At 41.8% G+C, this 20,496-nt stretch overlaps 1 protein-coding gene across 6 annotated transcripts in view; it reads left to right on the forward strand.

Annotated features, from left to right (window-relative positions):
- Positions 1 to 20,496, forward strand: part of abi1a (abl-interactor 1a) — a 45,699-nt gene that overhangs the window by 1,656 nt on the left and 23,547 nt on the right. For all 6 annotated transcript variants that reach the window (XM_070853385.1, XM_070853386.1, XM_070853388.1 and 3 more), the window contains exon 2: positions 9,897 to 10,064. In XM_070853385.1, coding sequence (XP_070709486.1) covers positions 9,897 to 10,064 — 168 coding nt within the window. The remainder of the gene's footprint in view (positions 1 to 9,896; positions 10,065 to 20,496) is intronic.

A 20,496-nucleotide genomic window follows, 5' to 3' on the forward strand; every position in this document is an offset into this window, starting at 1 on the left:
GGGAAAGTCCTTGTTATGGATTTAATGAGCCCCAGATGGCTGTAACATGAGATAGAGGCTTTGCAAACTGATTTTGCACAATGACATTGAGATCTACTGTATAACAGCAGCATGACTGTATTTTGGAGGCTGCTGATATATTTTAGTCTTTGCCTACATTTACCACTAAAGCATGTTTCTCTCTGACATTAACATAATTTAGATTTGAGCACTTTCCTGTTGAAGTGCCAAGACGTCACAGTTTTGTTGGGCTGAGTATCAAACCTACACAGAAATGTGTCCGCAGTGCAGATTATCAAGACTCCACTGAATGTCTGATCACATTTGCAGTTACTTCTTAAGATTTTAAGAAATTATGAATTTATTCTGTTGGATAAAATGAGAACTTTGGCTTCTTTCGGTTTATAATATTTCTAAAAGTAAGGTAGTTAAAATGCATTATTCTGGTTTTGCTGCCAAAACACTCTGTTGACACCAGTTTTCCTTTTAGAATAAGACTCAGATCTTGTTTTGAAGACCAAAGATGATAATGATGATGATAATGATGGCCTGTATTTGCCCATATTTTGTACCAGTGTTCAGTGTTTTCACATTATGCCTTTGCCATTCCAAAATGATGGTAATGTACTTGTTATAGGGCTGTGTATTAGACCTACTAACCATCAAAATGTTACTGTCCAGTTGGCTCTGAGTGCTCGGTCAGACTTGTAGTCTGGTCTAGTTTCCTTATTCTTAATTCAGAGAGTTCCAGATTCGATTAATAATTTTGCCAATTTTGGACATTTTTATTCAGGCAAAGTTCTGGTAAGAGTGCTCGTGTTTAGACCTTATTAAATATTTTTGAACTTCAGCTTCTGAAGTCAAATGGGGGGAAAAAGAGGAAAACCTGCAGAAAGTGTTTTGTATCGCTACTAAAACATGATTTTAAATTTAAAATCACATCCAGGCCTAGTTTTAAAGGTCTATATGGACCATTTAGTTTCCCATATGTTGTCCAAAACTATTTCCAACAGGGACAAGAGCTACATACATAGATGTCATCAAACATGGAAATGCATCGATTGAAGTATATTTTGTTAATAAACGAGCTGTCGAGGTGGAGTCTGAGAAGGTGGGGTTGCCATCTTTTAAATCTACTCAGTTTAGTGTGTTTTGCCCTCTTGGTAAATAGATGTGGGCTCCAAAAATAGTATTTAGATCGTCATAGGGCAGAAAATCTCCCCTGAGACCCAAACTAGAATGTGAAAAAAAATACTTGGCTGCCCTCGAATGCTGTTTGCATGCAGCCGAGCATGAAGAGCACTGATGCTGACAGGCCAGTGTACAGTATTTTTGACGTAAAAAGGTGTTCCAACTTTAACTAAACCCTTTTGAAAAGTTGGGTTTCGTGTCTCTCACCGATTTGCCGTTCTGTCCTGGTGTTTTAGCAGAGCACCTTGTTCGAAGCGCTGACGTAAAAAGCAGGATTTTAAGCTTTTCGGCACACGTTGGTGGCTCAGTGTGAAGCGAGTGTCAGACTAGCAGTGCACTTTTCATAAGCCCTCTCTGTCTGCAGGAGATACACCCTCCTCTCTCTCTCTCTCTCTCTGCTGCCTGATAGAAACACACACACATAAAACTGTGCACCACGCACATATCAACATGCCTCAGCTTGAGTCGGCTCGTCCTTTTAGCACTCCTCTCTCACACATTTCCGTCCCCTCCTCTCTCCCTCTCTGCTCTTGTCGTGGAGGCTGCGGCGTTGCGAGCGTGGACTGTGCGATGCACCTCAGCGGGCTGAAGCAGATGGTGAAAGCTCTGTTCAACCAAGGACGGATCACTGCCCCACTTTCTCAACTTGATAGTGACTCCTGTTTGTCCAAGGGAGTGTGTGTTGAACTCTGTGTGTGTGTGTGATATGACAGGTCAGAGTTATATTTCCTGTTTGCCCTGCCGACTCTGACGACCGGTTCCCTGGAAATACCTTCTCTCTGTGTCAGGAAGTGGCTCAATAAAAGAGAAAAAAAAAACACCCTTTCACATTAAAACACTTGCACAGAGCTTATTCTAATCTGGGGTTTTAGTATTTTAATATTTTCCTGTTTATTCTAGTCATGGAAGGTAGTTAAAAAAACCTTCCTTGGTGCCCCGCTGAAGTATGTCTCGCCCACATTTTTGTTGTCCATTGATGTAAGTCAGCATCATGTTTGTTTAACCTCTGTGACAAGGACGCGTTCACTGTATGCAAAGTGGGCCACCTGGACATGTTGGCAGGACTCAGTGAAGGCGCTGTCGGCTGCTTTGTACTACAGTAATACCACAATACAGCTTCTATTGGTTGTGCTCAGGCTGTATTTGATATTATATAATGATTTTTCAGTGTTTCCAGCTTCTCAGGTGTGAAAAATTTGCAGCCTGTCTTTGTCATTTGATAATTAGTTGAATATCTTTGGGTTTTATACTGATTGTGTAGCAAAAAACACTTGAAGATGGCACACTGGGCAATTAATGGATGAAATAATCTGTAGATGAATTGATTGTCACTGATATTTCACTTGTGGCACTAATTTAAAAACCTCTTAAATAAGAGCAGGGATTAGTTTTCATACTTTGTTTGTATCACACGAGCTTGATCAGACTTTTACTGCTGTTTACATGTTTAATCTTTGAACTGATACTGCTCGAATGGTAATGTATTAACTCTGGGGCCATAAAATGTCACGATATGGGGACGTTCCCAGAGCCCATGGTGACAGCTAAGAAAAACACCTAATGCTCACATTTTAGGAAGCTGGAACTAGAGAATATTTAAATTGTTTTCATGATAGTCATTTATTAATAAAATCAGTGCTAATTAATCTTCTGTAGAACAACTAATGACTGTAGTTTCTGAACCAGAAAACTTGAATTGTAGACCAATAACTTATTTCTTTGAGCGTACAGAAAGGAGGAATAGGGAAATGGAAGTAAGGGCTCGGGTGGTCATATGCCAGATCAGATCCAGTGTTGCAAGCTGAGAACATGTGACTGTGCCTGCTGAGCCAGCACCATGCCCACTTGTGCTTTCAGTTCAGTTCAGGCTGTTTTAGCAGTTTTGAAATGGGGAGGGGGGGGCTGTTAAGTCGTAATCAGCACAGGTAGCATGTCAGGGAGGACAGATGTCCTCTTTGTTTGCTGCTCATATAACCTTGGTGTACCTGTCCTGTGCTGTTTTCCCTTGAGAATGAATGTGAGTTTCTCTCCGAGAAGAGAGCAGGTGGCAACATTTTTTTTTTTTTTCTTCCTTTTTTAACACAGTTCTGTCTCTCCGGGTTACTCTGAGTCCTCATTTCCTGTCCTTCTTTCTCTGACTTTCTCTCTCTCTCTGCGGAGTGGCCTGGTTTTTCTCCCAGCATGGAGAGGCCTAGCGGCTCTCAGCCTACCAGCCAGGCCCATTCATCCTTTTGACCACCTGTCACTCCTCCCCCTCAGCTGACCGGGGTTGGTTTGATCCAGACTGGTGAACTGATCCGCTACAGTCTGTTTAGGAGCGTAGGAGGTTCGGAAAGTTGGGTACACACTGACATCATTGTTTCATACTGAAATTGTCTGCTTGTAGAAGGATTCTTACAGAAGTTAGTCCATTTTTCTCAAAGGAATGTCACCTTTTTATAAAGAGAAGAGCTCCTCCAGCACTCAGATCCTCTAAAAAAATGTGTTTGTTTATTGGTTCAGTGTTTCAGGTATAATGCGGTGACTCTCTGCCTTGATGAACCAATTAACAAGTCACTTAAGGAGGGTTAATGAGTTTCCGATTCCCCTTTGTGTCTCTTCCCTGACATACTGAAGGAACTTTTAATTGTATGCTGGCAGTTCTTCAAGGTCAGGTAGACCTTATGGCCTTTCAGTCAGCCTCCATCTGCCCCGCTGGAGGACGAGTGAATTATGAATTCACCTGGCGTACTGCTGAGGAGCTAAGACTCTAGGAAGGATTGAAGTTGTTAACTCTGCAGGTTTCCCTCATTCTTTACACGTTCCAGTGTCACTTTCACTAACGTGCCTGTTAGCTTGTGCTAGGATCAGGTTTCACACAGTTTCGTATTCAAAGGCGTGGCTGCTGACTCCTCCGTCCAAGGTGAATAGGTTTGTGAGATCTCTGTTGTATTATTAATATCAAGCAGCAGCTGTAATCCTATAAATTGAATTCCCCGTCTGCTCATTTTCATATTATCATCCAGGTCTAATCTCCTATAAGCGAGGCGGGACTGTGTGTCCAGTGAATGGTCAAGAAGTTAATTCTAAACCATTAAGGCCATTGATCTCTATTAATTACTGAAGCTATCTAAAATTGTTTCCTGCATCAGTAATGTTAAAGGCAACCCGGATGAATTTACTTTAGAAAGAGCTGTGCTGGACGAATAGTAGAAAAATAATAATGTTAGTGCTCTCTGGCGGACAAGTTACATAATTGATTTTTTTTAATACAGTTTTATCGATTTAAAATTTATTCTAAATATAAAAGTAGTTATAATAATAATGATGATAATAATAGTAACAACATTTGGTGTTTCTGCACTGAAATGTCTTGTTTGGCTGATTTATATATATCTGTGATAAACTAATATTGGCTAATATTATTATTATTATTATAATTATTATATGTGTTAGTTACCACGCTTATTGTAGATATTTGGGAAAAGTAGGACTGTGGGAATGACGGTCATTGGGGCAGGAAGCATGAGCCTCCTACAGCTTTACTAAAACAACAAAAGAAAATCTCAATTTAACAGAAATCCAAACACTGTTTGAGTCTGACCAAAAGTGGAAGTAGTGAACAAACAGCTTTAGGGCTGTCGTTCAGTGTTATTAAAGTCAGAAGCTATCACTAGATAATGTATTGCAACACGCAGAATCTCTACTGGGTTTTACCTTCCATCTGTTTTGTAATATATCACTGTGTACCAGGGTAACCGATCCTGTACGTGTCTTTCCTGTAATCCCATATTCATTGGCTCCACCTAATTCCCAATCAGCTGCTGGATGTCTGACAGCTACATGAATACATCAGCCCGCAGAGCACTAGATCTCAGCTGCCTCCTGTCTCACTTATCTGCACCCCATCCAGTCTGCAGTAATCAGCGGTCGATACATCACACGCAGCAGAGCGCCATGTGAGCTCTACGACCCTCCAGTTGGATTTACACTCGCTCTGCTCTTGACTACGCTGCTTTGGGCACGAAGTAGGGAGTTTGTCCAGAAGTATCTCTGTTAGGGGGAGTTATTTTTCTTTTCCTTCTGTATTTTGTAATATAGTTTGTTTTGTATTCCTCCGTGCATCCCTGACACTTGTGGTCTCTGGCAGAGCTCTCCAGTAACACTTCAAAGTTTGAAGACGTGCAACATGTTGAAGGATTCCTAACATTCCTGAGAGTTTTTTTGTTTTTTTTTCCGAGAGCGTTTCCCCTCCAGACAAGTGGGAGTACGTAAACGCAAATGTGCTCATCAGCTGTACAAATCCAGGGACAGATTGCGCTGTAGAAACACAGTTCAGTGTTGTTTTATTGTCAGATCTTCATACATGTTTGAACATTCAGTGCAGTACAAACAGATTGAGCTTGTTCCTGAACTCTTCATCTGAATCCCTACATAATAAAGTGGGTTTTTTTTTGTCATGTTTCTAACAACACATTGAAAACCCCAGTAAGTTTTGATTTGAATCTTTTGTTTCACTTCCTCAGATCTTCTGCTAGTCATGTCAGGGAGTAATGAGGAATGCTCATTTTGTCTGTTTCCTACTTATGCTCCGGCTTCTGGGTGGAGGGTGAGCAGTTTCTACCCTCAGGGAGGAAGTCTGGACCTTTCCTTCCTCAATGCAGCCAGCGGGCCGTGACACTGAAGGCAGGCACCACCTTGTTTTAAAAAGCATGGCTGCACCTGAGTGTCGGTTGTTGTTGGCCGTTATCTTGCCAGACTGGATGGGTGACAGAGTGAAATGGAAGTATCCATCCAGTTTGGTGCTTCAAACACTTCCCAGGAGACAAATCAGTGCTTGTGGCAGCCACTCCCTGCTTGCTCCCGAATCCATCAGCTTACACACACACTTAAGATTTTTTAACTTTTATATTACAGACATTCCTCTGCTGGCCCTGTATTTATACTGCATTTAAGTGCATCTTTGATTATCTGGGTTGTCTCAGCTCCCAGCTATGATTTCATTGTGTGTACACGGACTGTGCATTCCTCTGTACTCCCTTTTTAAACGCAGCTGAGGTGCTGACAGCCTGTCCAATACTGCCTGGATATTCAGCAGTCTCTTTCAGTCATTACTCAGCTCAGAAATATGAGATGAAGTGCCCCAGGAGCACTAAAGCTCTCTGGGAGCTCACCTCATTCTCTGCATCTCCTGCTGTGGTATCGTACACCAAGCTCTCCGGTGCTGTTATTTACCTTCTGCACCGAGCAAGCACACACCGTGTTCCTTCCTTTGTGAATGTCTCAAGCACCATTTGTTCTGTTTTTTTGAATATCTGCTGTGCCCCTGCTGTTTTTCTTACTGAAGGTGGATGTCATAGGGAATGTTGGGTAACTGAACAACAAACGTGGGTTAGTTTGAAAGTTTGTGAACAGCAGATCTCTGATGGGGAACATGTGAAGGGACGAGGGGGGCTTTAACTAGAGCAGACAGCTCTGAGATGCCGTCAGTAGCAGTGCAATCAAGTGTAACATCTGTCCTCCCAACGCCCACCACTGACCTCACATCACAGCTTTGGCAGCTAATGCACTTTGGATCAGTTTAACCAGAAATACAAATGAAATTGGCAAGAAACTGATTTCACTATTCAGCATGGTTTTGACATGCTGACTCTTTAATGGGTCCATTTATTCATCCACTGCTCAAGAAACGCCCATGTTATGTATGAGTAACACGATGGTGACATTTTAACCTCATGTGAACCAGGAAAGGAAGGGATATATGAGCCTTATAGCCCTTTCCATTCAGTGTATCAGCTTTCCTGATAAATTAATCTGACCTCAATGTCGTTGTAGTCGCTGTGTCACTTGGGAAAGAACAAACTGAGAAACTGTAGTAGTGGGGGATGACTGTTAATAGTCTTTGCCACACTCATTTTAAGGCCTGGTTGTACAGCTTCAAATTTGAAACTTGTACATGCGAGTCCTCAAATGTCAAATAGCTTATATGAAGCTGTGTCAGTACTGAATCACAATTTAAGACAGTTAATCTGTTACTTGGGGAATAAAGCAACCATTCATGCAGATGATTGGACACGTCTAAAGAGACGTATCAATTGCAGCGATTGAAAAACATCGACTAAACAAGATCATATGTTGTGCTTTGGGTGGAAACACAGATTAACGTGACGGACTGTTTTTTAAGATGTGCAGGATGTAAATTTGTATTTCGCTATGTTTCTCAATTCAGAATTTTTAAAGCACCAATGGAGCTGTTTGTCTTTGCACTTTACACCTGCAAGATATTGATAAAACCAAGCTCAAGGGGAACACCGGCAATTTAGTGTTATTTCATTAAGTTGTGGGGCTTATAAAATGCAGATTAAAAAAATGAATAGTTTAAGTGAAAGCATTAGAGGCCAGCATACCCAGACTTTAAGTTCCTAGAATGAGTCATAATCATAAACCCCGGGTCCTACATTTCCCAGAATGCACTGCCTTTCAGTTGGCCCTCCCTGCCTGATAATAAACACCCACATCTTTCAGACTCCACACCCCACCATGTCTGAAGCAGCTTGATATATAGGCCAGAAGTTCTACAGAGGGAAGCACATGTTCATTAATCTGTCTGAAATCTCATGCCCCTATGCAGCACAAACTCTATCATTTAGAAATTGCTGTCATGGACACAAAGCTGTTTTGTTTGTTTGTTTCTGCTGTTTCATATGTTTTCCTGCAGCTGTTGCTCCATGTACCATGCTCCATATTGCAGTGTCAGTAGTAGGTGTCTGTGTGTGCACATGAGTGACTATGTGCTTTCAACAGATGGCCCTTTGCTCCGAGCCCTCTGGAGGAATCCCTCCTCCTTCCTGAGGCTGTTATCGCACAGCACATCTGCTGCTCTGATTTGCGCTAAAAGAAACACCGCTAACGCCGTCACCTCCTCGCCGGGCTGAAGCTACCCTCCGAGGGCAGCTCTCCAGTTTTAGCCACTGGATTGTCACTGGATTAGTTGCACGCTGCCACGACGAATCAGTAATGAGGCGCGCCGTGACATGGTTGCTTACATTGTGTCCGACCGCCTTCTCGTTTACCTTTGACCAGAAGTTCCCTTTTTCTCTGTTTTGCCCTTTAACCACCTACCAATAATCATCTCTTCAACCACCTAATCCCTGCTACAGCAGTCTGTCATCAAAGCCCAGTGTCGCCCCTCCAGGCACCTCTCTTTGGACTCTGTTTTATTAGTGGCCACTTTTGTAAGCGCCCACAGAGATCAAACATGGCGGCTAATTTTGGGGCTCAACTCCTTGACTTGAACTGTTTGATGTGAGGTGGCTCTAAAGAACATGTCATTACCACAGTGTGTCCGGTTAAGCTTCTTACATCTTTCCAGCTTTGACTATTTGTTACTGACTACAGTGCATTGTAGAGAACTTCCCTGCAGGAAAGACTGGTGCCATCATGGAGGCCCAGGACACATACAGTAGTTTCTGAATAAAACAACTAGGTAAAAAGAAGAGAAATGTTTCCATATTCAGGTTATTATATAAAACTTAACTTTGGCCTTAGCTTGTTTTCACAGAATTATGAGTTGTAGCTTGTGTTGGCTTAGTTAACCTAAAAAAAAAATTTAAAAAAAAGACTTCCCGTTGTTTTGGCCTTGTTAGCTCACTAATTATCCAACAGGCTCATTAATTAATCAAGCCTCTTGGTGTTTTTGATGCTAATGCTAATGAGATTCCTTTCCTGTAGGCTTGAAAGATGGAGCATCCCTCAAATATACACTCACATTTAACTTCAGAAACACCTTTGCTTTAGAAATTAACCTGCTGGCTAGTTAGCTGCCTAGCAAAGTCACAAAACAAATGTATGTGCTTGTTTATGCAGCTAATTAGCCAGGAAGCTAATTCATTGAAGAAACTCCTCGATACCAATGTGAGTTTTCACAAAATACATTAAAAGAAATAATAACTCAACCGAAATGTATGTTTTGAGTATTAAACAATTACCAACTGAAAGCCTAAAAAGGCACCTTCCCAAAAGTTTGTAGCTACATTAGCTTGCTGCTTTGAAGAAAATGTTAGCTTACTTAGATAACACAATCGCACAATTTCAGCAATGACAAGCTTCAAATCATTCTCGTAAACCTCTGGACATGAATCTATTTCCACTCTGTCTGTTCATATGCTCAATATGTCACAAACACCCATATGTTTGCCAAAACACGGCTAAATGCTCCAAAGTAAACCGTTTAGTGTCCCAGCAGTGAACCAAAACCTTTAGCCATATTTTAGCATATTTCAGAGCCACCATTCAAGCCTACAGGCATGGAGTGCTTTATACAACACAGGCTTTTGTAATTCAGATTTGTCACTGGCAAAATGATGCTTTCTCTATGTATTGATGAATATGCCAAGTATGTTAAATTTTGTGAAGCTGGAGCATGGAAATCTAGTCAGCTGTTGTCAGATCTGACAATATGGCTGCTGCAGGATGAGTTACATCATCTCAAATCCCTCCAGAGAGAGCGTGGTAGCAAGGGTGTGAGAGTTGGGGGTGGAGGGGGGGCGTGGAGAGGATGTCTTGGCTGCTTTATTGGCCAGAATCCACCACAAACCTGACCTGGATACGGGGCTAGAAGATGGATGCAAATGTTATGTGATATTAACAGTAACTGGGTTCCTCTTCCATCTTCTTTTTCATCACTCCCCCTCCTCCCCTTCTCCCTAATCTCTTTTCGTGCACAGGCCCAGGACAAGAGGAAAGCTCTGGAGGAGACCAAAGCCTATACCACCCAGTCCCTGGCCAGCGTGGCCTACCAGATCAATGCCTTAGCCAACAATGTTCTGCAGCTGCTGGACATCCAGGCCTCGCAGCTGCGGCGCATGGAGTCCTCCATCAACCACATCTCCCAGGTCAGAAATACACACAGAAACACACGCCATAGGCAGCACAGCTGTGAAGAATGGTAGCCCACACTTCCCGCTTCTCTTCTCACTTTCACACAGACTCTTGTTATTTTCAAACACAGTACGAGGCCTTCTGTAGTAACCATGGTCCATTTTTATTGCTTCATCACTCTTTCTAAGCGTCTGGCTGTGTGTTTGGCTAAATGACTGGTGGTCTGTTTCTGTTTCTTTTATGTTCTTGTCTTTAGATTGATCAGTCGAACTCATTTAGTCTGCAGTGATAAGTCTGCATTACAGAAGCTCTAATGTACTAAGCACATAGTTGGAATATCTAATATTTTGTCACATGTGTCACATAATGCTGTGCGTGCATGTTTGCGAACATAAACAACATTTTATTCTGTTTATTTTGTTTTTCTGTGGCTAATTTGACAAAAAAATGGACACAAACATACCCGATCCACAAATTTTAGCTATAAATGTGATTCGGATGAATAAAAAAAATTGCTTTTTAAAGTTTATGTAGTAGTCGTAATTGTGGTAGTTTTTTGCATTCATGTTATGACATGTTTTGATTTATCAAGCATTTAGGTAACCAAAACAGACGTTTCTGCCCAGTAATTCTCTCATTAGCAATTTCTCAATTGATTTTCCACAGTTTTTTTTTTTTAATATCACAATAATAATTGTGATATACTAAAATAATATATACTAAAATAAAGGAATTTATCTGTACTGCTCACCCCTATATCAACTAATTCCCAAGTGAAATGTGTGGATTATTATTACACCACCAGTTTTTTCCTAACCTTTGCTTTTACATAGCATGAGGCTTCTTCCATGTGCAGGTAAATCCAGCCGCTCATCCAATGAAGGCATTAAGAGCTCAGACAAATCAAACAAAGAGCTCCAGCCATGTGGCATCGCGCAGATTAGAAGTGAGCAGCATTCATCACTCCTGGGACAATTGTAACACACTTGTGGCTGAATCTCAACATACAAAATAATTATTAAAACTGAGAAATTAATTTGTTGTTGAAAACTTTCTGCATGCTGCGTTGGAGTCATCAGCGCGGATCGGAAGGAGTAGCTCCTTTTGGTTTTGTCTTTCCCACGTCTGCTATCTGAGTGTTTTCCTCTGGCAGAGATTTGCTAAGAGTGCCAGAAATTCTTTTATGATACACTGAAGGTCAGATTTTCAGTCTAATGGAGGGAAAGAGGACTTGTGAGACTCCAGGGCTTGAGAGAGAGAGAGAGAGAGAGGGAGAGAGGGAGAGAGAGAGAGAGAGAGATCTGGCAAATCAGAGGGAAGGCAGCTGGAAATGGAAGATGAATGATGACAAGCAAAGAAAGGCAAGAGGGACCAAAAAAGGCATATTTACACTGCTTCAGGTTTTGAGTCAATATCCTGGCAAATAGCATTCAGCCGACACCAAGGTCACAGTGACGCCACTGCCTGCCTCGGTCTCCATGACAACCCCTCGGGCCACGTCGCGAAAGCATATCAAAGACAGTTAGACATGGCACTTTAGAAGAGCGAAGAAAGCCACTGGTGAACGGTAAACTCCAGCCTTTGCTTACATTGTTTGACTTCAATCTCCAGTGCAAGAGCTCATCACTGCCTCTTGTCTTGTGCATGGGAAATTCCATCCTTCCTATGCTATATTTATAAACCATACTTGTGTCATGGTGAAGATGGAGTACATGGTGTCACGTTAGGTCAGCTGACAGTCAGGGAACAAATGTTTTCCCCTTGCTTTTGGATTTCTTCTTTTTGTTTCAGTCAACCTGCAGCAAAAAACTACAAACTCAAACTCCAGACCAAATGAATTCCAGGTGATAATCATCACAGCTCTCCACTTCCTCCGTGTTTCTCATCTTTCTTTAATTTGCATAACTTAACCCTGAGAAATGTGAATGATTTAACAGCTTTGCCTTGATAACTCAAAAATGGAGACTGCCTAATGTTCCTTGCATTCACAACATCTTTGTCTCTGTCTAGTTGTTTTTTTTTTTTTTTTTTCATACATAATGAAGCCTATCTCTCTTTCAATAATAAAGAGGCAGGGATGTGAGCTCTGCAAGCTGTGGGTGTGTTTTATTGCTCTCCACTGTCTGGTTCAGAGGTGGATCATTGTCATGTTGCCCTCACTGCTGCTCATGGACATAGCAGGGACCCTCCAGACGGGCGTTGCCTCCTTCTTAATGGGTAATGGAGAGGAAAGTTTAGGGTATATGTTGTTTCTAACAGCAGAAAGGCGAGAAAGGGAAGTTTTGTGAGGTGTATATAACTCTGAAACACGAGACACCCATAATAAACACACCTCAGAATTTACTAGGCTATACATAATCATCTTCAGCTTCTTTCCACTGTACTCCTGTCAGTCCTTTAATTCACTTCCTGTCTCAAACCCGTACCCATCCATCCCTGAAGCCAGGATCCCATAGGATGTGGCTCTTATACATTAACTTGTCAGTATGTGTGTGTGGTGAGACATTGCCTGGCGTCAGGGCCTTTTCTTTTGGCCTGCCCTTAGATATAAGGGGTTTGCTCTGGTCAGGGTGTGTCTGCTTTAGTGGTGGCATCTCTCCCACTGGAACTGATGCATCCGTTTGAGTTGGATACCAAGTGTGTTGTACTATACTGAACTGTAATGCAGCACCTCCCTTGTATTTTGCATGGGCCTGGAGGCAGGACTGGCACAGACCACAGGGTTGTTAAAGGGGTGAAAAGGGAACAAATAACGTGCACAATTTGGTTCATTTACAAGTCATATGGGCACTTTGCAACTTTTAATTATTATTAATTTATTCACCAATTCTTCTGTGAATTACTGTTTTGATCCACAAAAGGTTTTAATTGACTTGAAAAAATGGCTGGAAATTTGGAAATCACTGGATTAATCTACTGATGGACTACTTGTTGCTTCACTAATCAATAAGTACCAATAAATCCTGTGCAGTTTCTAGTGATATAAGCATTTTGGAGTGGATGAATAAAAAAACTGTTTTAGTCCCTGCAAAATTAATATCGTCTGTGCTAGAATTAAACACCATTTCAAACAGTGTCTGGTGTGTTATTTAGTGTGTAGTACCTTTACCTGAACTGCGTATTGATATTCAGTGGATGTCTGGGCCAGGCTGCAGTATGACTTCATAATGAAACGCGTGCGCAGCTACAGATGCACAAATGTTTGCGTGTGTGTTGACAGGAATTTGTTTGTGTGTCACCTCCCCTGCCGTTCTTGCCATTCACAAACTCTCTCTGCAGCACTGAGGCGGAAGGGCTGATGTGGGGAAAAAAGAAGTAGCTTGTGAGGCTTCCACCTTGTGCTGCGTGTGAAGTGGCTGCTAAGAGGCTGCGAACAGGGAGCTCTTTGTCTGTCCAGCGGAAGAAAATGCCCCACATTGAGAACCTCTCTGTGATACCCCAAATAGAGAGGGAGAATAGTGAGGGGGGGGTGCTTGCACGTACAGCCTATCCTCATACATACTTTTTTTTTTGTTTTGTTTGTTTTTTAGAAATTGAACCCCAGGGAATGCAGCAACACGTGACCTGTATTTGAAAGAAGTCTTTTAGGGTTTCATTATTTTCATTGTTGCCATGAAAATAAGAAAGGCCCTCCGTCAATCACCTGAGACACGCAGAGTTTTGGAGCCTGCGGCAGCTCCTTGAGTGTGGAGAATGAGACATAACAATGGAATGAAAGCAAACTAAACAACTTTATGTGGAGAAACTTATACTGCAAGGGCAAGTTTGAAATAACAGGGAGAAATGTAGGTATAACTAAAAAAGAAATATTATTGCTTTGTGCATGCTGGGGTACAATAATACATTCAGCTCACAGTTCAGTATGATCCACAGTACATCATATTAATAATCTTGTAATGAAAGAGTTTTTCCTTAAGAAGAATAAGATTATTCTGCAGCTAACAATTATTACTAAGCATGCATTTTCAGCTCTTTTCTATTGCAACAGATTGTACCATCATGACTGTTACATCCTTAGTGCATGTCTGTCTTCATTGACACTGACACAAAACAAAGACGGGGTCAGCACTGACTGAACTGACCACGAAGACCCTAAAATAACCAGTGATGCATTCACACATGCTAACACCCACGCGCATGCTGAGCTATAAATTAAGACCTTTCTGACGTTTTGTATGCGAGAGGTAAAAACAATTTTTAGTGCCGACCGCTTAGAAAACCCCCTCCATTCTTTGGTTAAATTCTTTTTAAGTTGTTCTGTGAGACATTATTAGTAAGAACAAATGACAAATTTTTCCGCTCGTGGCAGCATGTCAGTCATGTCAGTAAAGGAAACTGTGAGTCAGTCTCAGGCAACAATTGTGGGAAGCTCTGGTCAGCCAAACCTTAAGTGGGAGTCTTTGCAAGACAATACAGCATCAGTAAAATGCTATAGAAATAGAATATTTATTGTAAAGTGCAAAAAATTGGATTACTTTCAACTTTTAGAAACATTCATAGGTGTTGTTGATATCACAAATTGACCACTCAGTGTTATTTAATCAAGTGGAAATCGGAGTATGCTTACCTCAAAGAGCAGTTCACAATGTGGTGATAAAACAACTGATGGATTCATGGATGTGATTCATGGACGTGATTGTAAAAATGCATTTCACAACTCACTTTTTTGCCAGTACAGCTGCTGTTAATGATGCAAATCACTTCCACTTGCATTTGGAGCAGGCCAGCTGATTGAACCCAGTGATCACAATGACGAAGAGGGCTGGATGCAGAAAGCAGCGGAAACTCGCACATCTACTGTACACTCCCAGTTTGTTCCCACAGCTGTGAGGTTCTGTGAGATGCTGGTACTCCAGTTACACAATATCCCTATCTGATCACATGAGTCAGCCCACGTTTCAACGTAGGATACAGTTTGTAGCTATGATCTCAGCCTGGAATGCATTTCATTGTTTTGGTTATTTTACATTCCAGTCCTCATCCCTTTGATTTCCATTTGCATGTTATTATACACTGCTGCTTAGGTGTGTGTGTGTGTGTGTGTGTGTGTGTGTGTGTGTGTGTGTGTGTGTGTGTGTGTGTGTGTGTGTTGTGTGCAGCGCAGAGCAGAGTTAGAGTTTTGTCTGTGTGCTGCAGTGCTGGCTTTTTGACCTCCCGTTGAGGAAGAATGGCACTCATCCAAACAGGAAATGAAGCCATGTAGGTCTGTGTGTGTGTGCGTGCGTGTGTGTGTGTGTGTGTGTGTGTGTGTGTGTGTGCATGCTCCTTGTGTTTCCTGCTGATCCCACTGCTTGCCTGTGTATTTTGGTCTCTCTCCTGCCTCTCCTGGTGGTCTCTCCCACTTGCCTGGCTGTGAAATGCAGAGTTTCTCTGTATTTTCTTTTTTCACTGTTGGATATTTACACTGTTCTACATGCCTCTCTCTCTTTTCAATGGATGTAGTGATGTGTGTGTGTGTGTGTGTGTGGCCGGATCTTTGTGTGGTCCATTGGCTCAGGGCAGTGGTTATTTAAAGGTCAAAGACACAGGTCTGATATTGGAAAGTTGCAGATTTGCATTCAGAGAGTGTTTTAAAAGGAAATCCACTATTCTATGACTTAAACTCTTGGCTTTAACTCTCTTGTCGACCATTTTTTGTACTATATCAACCATTATCATTAACAACCATTATTTGCAATTTCACATGCATTAGCAACTTTATGCTTCACTTCAGGACTATGACCCTTTAAGACTGTTGCTTCCTGTAAGTCATGTGATTCTGTGTGAGTCGTAGAGCCTTGAATGTGAAGCCTGGAGAGTGCGAGAACGTTTATCATGACTCTTTCCAGCATGAATAGAAGTTACATTTGAGTAAGTGGTGATGTGAAATGAATGATGATCAGTGAATCCTCTGCTTTGTCGATACTTCCTCTCCTGCTCTTCCTTCTCCACCCCCTCCACCCCCTTCCCACTGCAGAGCATCAGCATCATTACCAGTGCATTCTTTCCCACTTAACAACCCTCTGCAATTACATCCAATCATTACACCTCCATTCTGCCTGTGTAAAAGTAACACAGGCAATTATATGACAGCTCCGTATAAACAAGGCTGATTAGGAAATACTTATCCCCCCTTACAGAAGACATAGTCTGTCGTTGATGATTCATCTTCTGGTGCTTGTTGTCTCTACTGTTGTCAGTCTCAAAGTCTGGGCATCATATAAGCTCATTCTCAACTTGTATGTAAACTTCAGAGCTCCCTCAGATTGCTGTTTGGCCACAACCCAAAAGTTAGATTGCTGAAAGTCAGTAGAGGTGTTTCCAAATGTGCTGTGTTGGCAAACAAAGCACTGACCTTGGCATGCTGTCCTGAGTCTTTTTAATAGAGATTTTTTTTTCTCTGCTGGGAGAGAACATCTCTCCAAGATTTCACACTTCCACCCAGCACAGTGTTTCTTCTGGCTCCATTGTACCACACGAGTTGTTACATTTTTCAGAGGAATCTGGTTTTTGAGGGATGTTTAACAAGAAGCTGCCAAAGTGAGAATCCCCATGGGCGTTTGACCTCCCATTTTGGCTCAGAGTGCAGATGGAAGCTCAGACATTCTCTGTTTTGCTCTAACTGCTCCGAGAAACAGCCCCACCGGCGAGCCTTTGGACAACTGTTTGACTCCTCAGATGACGGGCTTCAGATGTGCTTGCTGTAATCACGCTGAGAAACAGACCAGACAAAGAGGCGTTTGCTCCAGTTCAACAGCCGTTTTGGCTCAGCGCAGTGTTTGGGTGGGGCAGGGGGGGGGGTGTTGGATTGCACTGCTCCTACAGATGAGGCCGGACACAGTGACAAGCAGAAGACAGAGGGCTGGGAGCAGCCTATAGGGTCAACAAGCAGGCATGTGACCGGAGGTCTGCTGGCTCAAATCTAGGACAAGGTGCCCTAGAGCAGTGGTTTCTGGGGGTTGGACTCCTCCATTGGATCACAAGATCAACCTGTGAACGTGAAGTAGGAAAAACATTTCTCAAGGAAATTGTAGAATAAGACTATTTCCTTTGATGCTTTTCCTCGGATTGCTTTACATTCATCAAATTACCAAAATGTACAAGAGTTAAGGGCTGGGTATTATTTGAAACTTTGTTTGTGAAGCCTTGAGTTTGACATTTTGGCAGTCAACATCTTGGTTTTGTAGTCGGAAGTGACGTTCATTCTGTGAAGAGCCTATCACTTATTTGTTAGGTTTAGGCATGACCCACTTTTGATTAGTTAGCCATAAGAATACCCTGCTTTATATATTTTATTATATTATTTATACTCTAAATGGGACCATAATTTACTAAATGAACATCATGCTGTGAGGAATACTTGAAACCAGCGACTGAGACCTTAAAGTGTTTGCTGAGGTAGTAAATCAAGTGAGAAGTAGACTTCTCTACTTTTTTAGACCCCAAGCTATGTTCACTTCTGTTATACTGTCCGTCATCCTAACAGGCAAACTTTTGTTGGTTGGTACAAAAAAAGCATTGAGGTTCAGTGCCTGGCTTTGCTCTTATGAAAGAATCTGAGATGTTATCCAAGAATCAGTCTTTGGTTACACTCACAGCTCATTGACATCCAATCTATCACAAGGTGTCATTTGATTCTTGAATTGCAAAACAATGTCATCATAGCCATTGCTTCATATAATTTGAACTCCAGTGCAACCAAAGTCAAAGATGTCAATTTCTCCACCAACAGGAGTCTCTATGCATTTGCATGCAAAAGCACAACATTTCTTAATGATACAGCTGAATGGTCACATTCCCAAGCTCTACATCTATGTGTCCACATTCCATGAAAGCAACATATCCAGGATCCTACTCTGAGGAATTTATTTAAGGAAATAACTGTAATACTGTAGAAGCAGACCAGGCAGGACCAGGAGAGAGAGTGGGTGCAGCAGAAAAAGCACACTTCAGCACTTGGTTGCTTCAACAACTGAGCATTAAAAATTGTTCAAATCCGCTGTGAGAGGTGAATGTTGATAATAATGTGAGCAAGAAGCAGGGCTGTGCCGAGAAAGAGCATTCGCGCTCAGTTAACTTTTTCCTGGAAAAATAACATTTGGAAGAAGAGATGTTCATGCCCTCATCTGGCTGTTAGCTGCTCCGACCATCGTGATAAATCCTCTTGTACAGTAAGCCTGAAATTGAAGTTCAAATGTGGTTAACAGACATGTGCTTCATGGTTATTATCGCCTCGTAATCCCACAGAACAAGGATTTCCAATTCCTGGACTTCTGTAAAGAGGAGCTTATCTTAGCTCTTAGCCAGGAATGGCCTTTAATAAGACCTTATGCCATGTCTTATTTCATAATCGTGTAGATCTGGTTTATGATAGTACACGACAGTAAAAATAGTCCATGTCTTAATGTTCTTGGACAGCGTACTATGGGAACTGAGTGCTTTTCAGTGGTGTGTGTGTGTGTGGTATCTTAGAGGAGAAGGATGAAAATGCTTTGCTTCCAGTTTGCTGAAACATATCATCAACGATTGGCACATTTGTCTGGTATGGCCAGCCACACATGCACACAGACTCTTTGGTATGTAGGGTGTGTTTGCTTAGTAGCAGGCTTTTCCCAGTGTTGTGTGTAAGCTCACTACTACCTCTACATTTACATGCTGTGCAGCTTTTTGTTTATCCGTGTGTTTGTGCATAGCTGGCAGTTCATGGAGGATATCATTCTGTAGGCGGCCAGTCTGCCAAAGCGCTGAAAAGGCTTTTTTTTCCTCATCTCAACATGTGCTGAAGTGAAACCGGCTGTCTCAACTCCATATCAAAGTCTACAGACGTGTCTCTGTCTTTTTCTGATCTCCTCTTACCTCACCCACCAAAACAGTACATGTTTGTGCGTTTGTCTGGTGGGAAGTTGTCAAGTTATGTTTGTGCAAGGCTTCAAAGTTCCATTCCTGGTCCTTTGATTGGTTGTGCCACTGGACTGAGAGATTTATGCCCCTTTTGCTGATGTTGTGTGGACGCACTCTGTCAATGTGTGACCTGTTTCCCAAATACTCCAACACTACCTGACTCTCCCCCTAGTCTGAGCAGTTTGAATCCGTATGAAGCAGGGATGCTGTGTCAAAGATGTTCACTGTGGGAAGGACCTGGATACAAACATAGGTGTTTAATGAAAAAAAAAATTAGAGCATCTGCACTCTTCATTCCACTGCGTACACTCAATTTATTGTCTAAGCTTTCAGTCAAACATGAGACATACCAAGCACATAGAGAGCAATAGTCTTTGGAGGAAGAGTCCTTGTTCATTAACAGACCTGCAGTGATGAAAGACAGACAGTTACAAACATAAAAACACTGTTGCTGTTGACAAATTTATGTAATGTCACAATATTTATCGTTATAATTCATTATTATTATTTTTTTTATTATTATTTCCAGGTTTATCTGAAAATATTACATGTTTTCAGATCCTCAGACTTTTGGATCTCACTGTTCATTTTTGTCAATGCCCAAATATGACACAAACTTATAATTACAGTACATAAAGGCACTGAGACACAGCTGAATGACCTCAAAACATTGAGTGCTGAAGTGTCATATATGATACTATTATCTTTTTACAACCAAGGAAATTACTACTGAATAAGCTACAGACTCGGTTGGTGTAAAGAGTCCAACTCAAGAATCCTGAAGTTTCTTTATTTCGTATGGCACCCTCTAGATTCCCATTAATGAAATGCTTCTTCCAGTGGACAAAATTTCATCTGGCACTTGGCAAAATCTTCAGTCAAATAATAACGCACCAAGAACAACAAATTGGGGCTTTTTGTGTGTGGAATAGCCGTCTTGTCCTAGATAAAATTCAGGCGAATAACAGATGAGAAACTTGAGATGAAATGCTTTAACAGACGGTGTCCCAATCAGCAGTCCCTCTGTCCAGAGAGAGAGAGAGAGAGACTGCCCAGGTTCGTAAACATGCCAGTGTCAGTCAGTCGATTCCTGGGTGTTAAAATTCAAACATTTACAGAGCTGACCATGTGGAGCTACAAGCTTTCCAAGTGCAGCCATAACCAAAATGGCAACAATCTGGATTAAAAAAAGAAATAAATAACTCATCACAAATATTTAAGCACTTGTTGCTACTAACAACACAACAAAATTCTCTCATCGTGGCAACCATTGCGGTGACTCACTCGTATCCCAACATGGTAACAACTTTTCCATCCAAAGTGATCTGGAGTTTTTTTTTTTCTTTCTGTCTGGCTAGAAGGTGTGGGTGATGTTGACGGTGTTGGCAGCAGTTCCAATGTACGACCTGGATATAGGTGGATGACTCTTTTCAGGGTGTGTGGAAGGGCTACTGTGGTGTTATAGATAAATAGAAAAAAGAGCAGTGCAAGCATGAGAGAGCAGCAAGAAGAGGAGGGCCTCAATCCCTAAAAGCCTGTAACTGAAAGCTGAAGCCAAACACCAGA

This window comes from Pempheris klunzingeri, chromosome 21 (genome assembly GCF_042242105.1).
Source record: "Pempheris klunzingeri isolate RE-2024b chromosome 21, fPemKlu1.hap1, whole genome shotgun sequence".
In the NCBI taxonomy this organism is placed as follows: Eukaryota; Metazoa; Chordata; class Actinopteri; order Acropomatiformes; family Pempheridae; genus Pempheris; species Pempheris klunzingeri.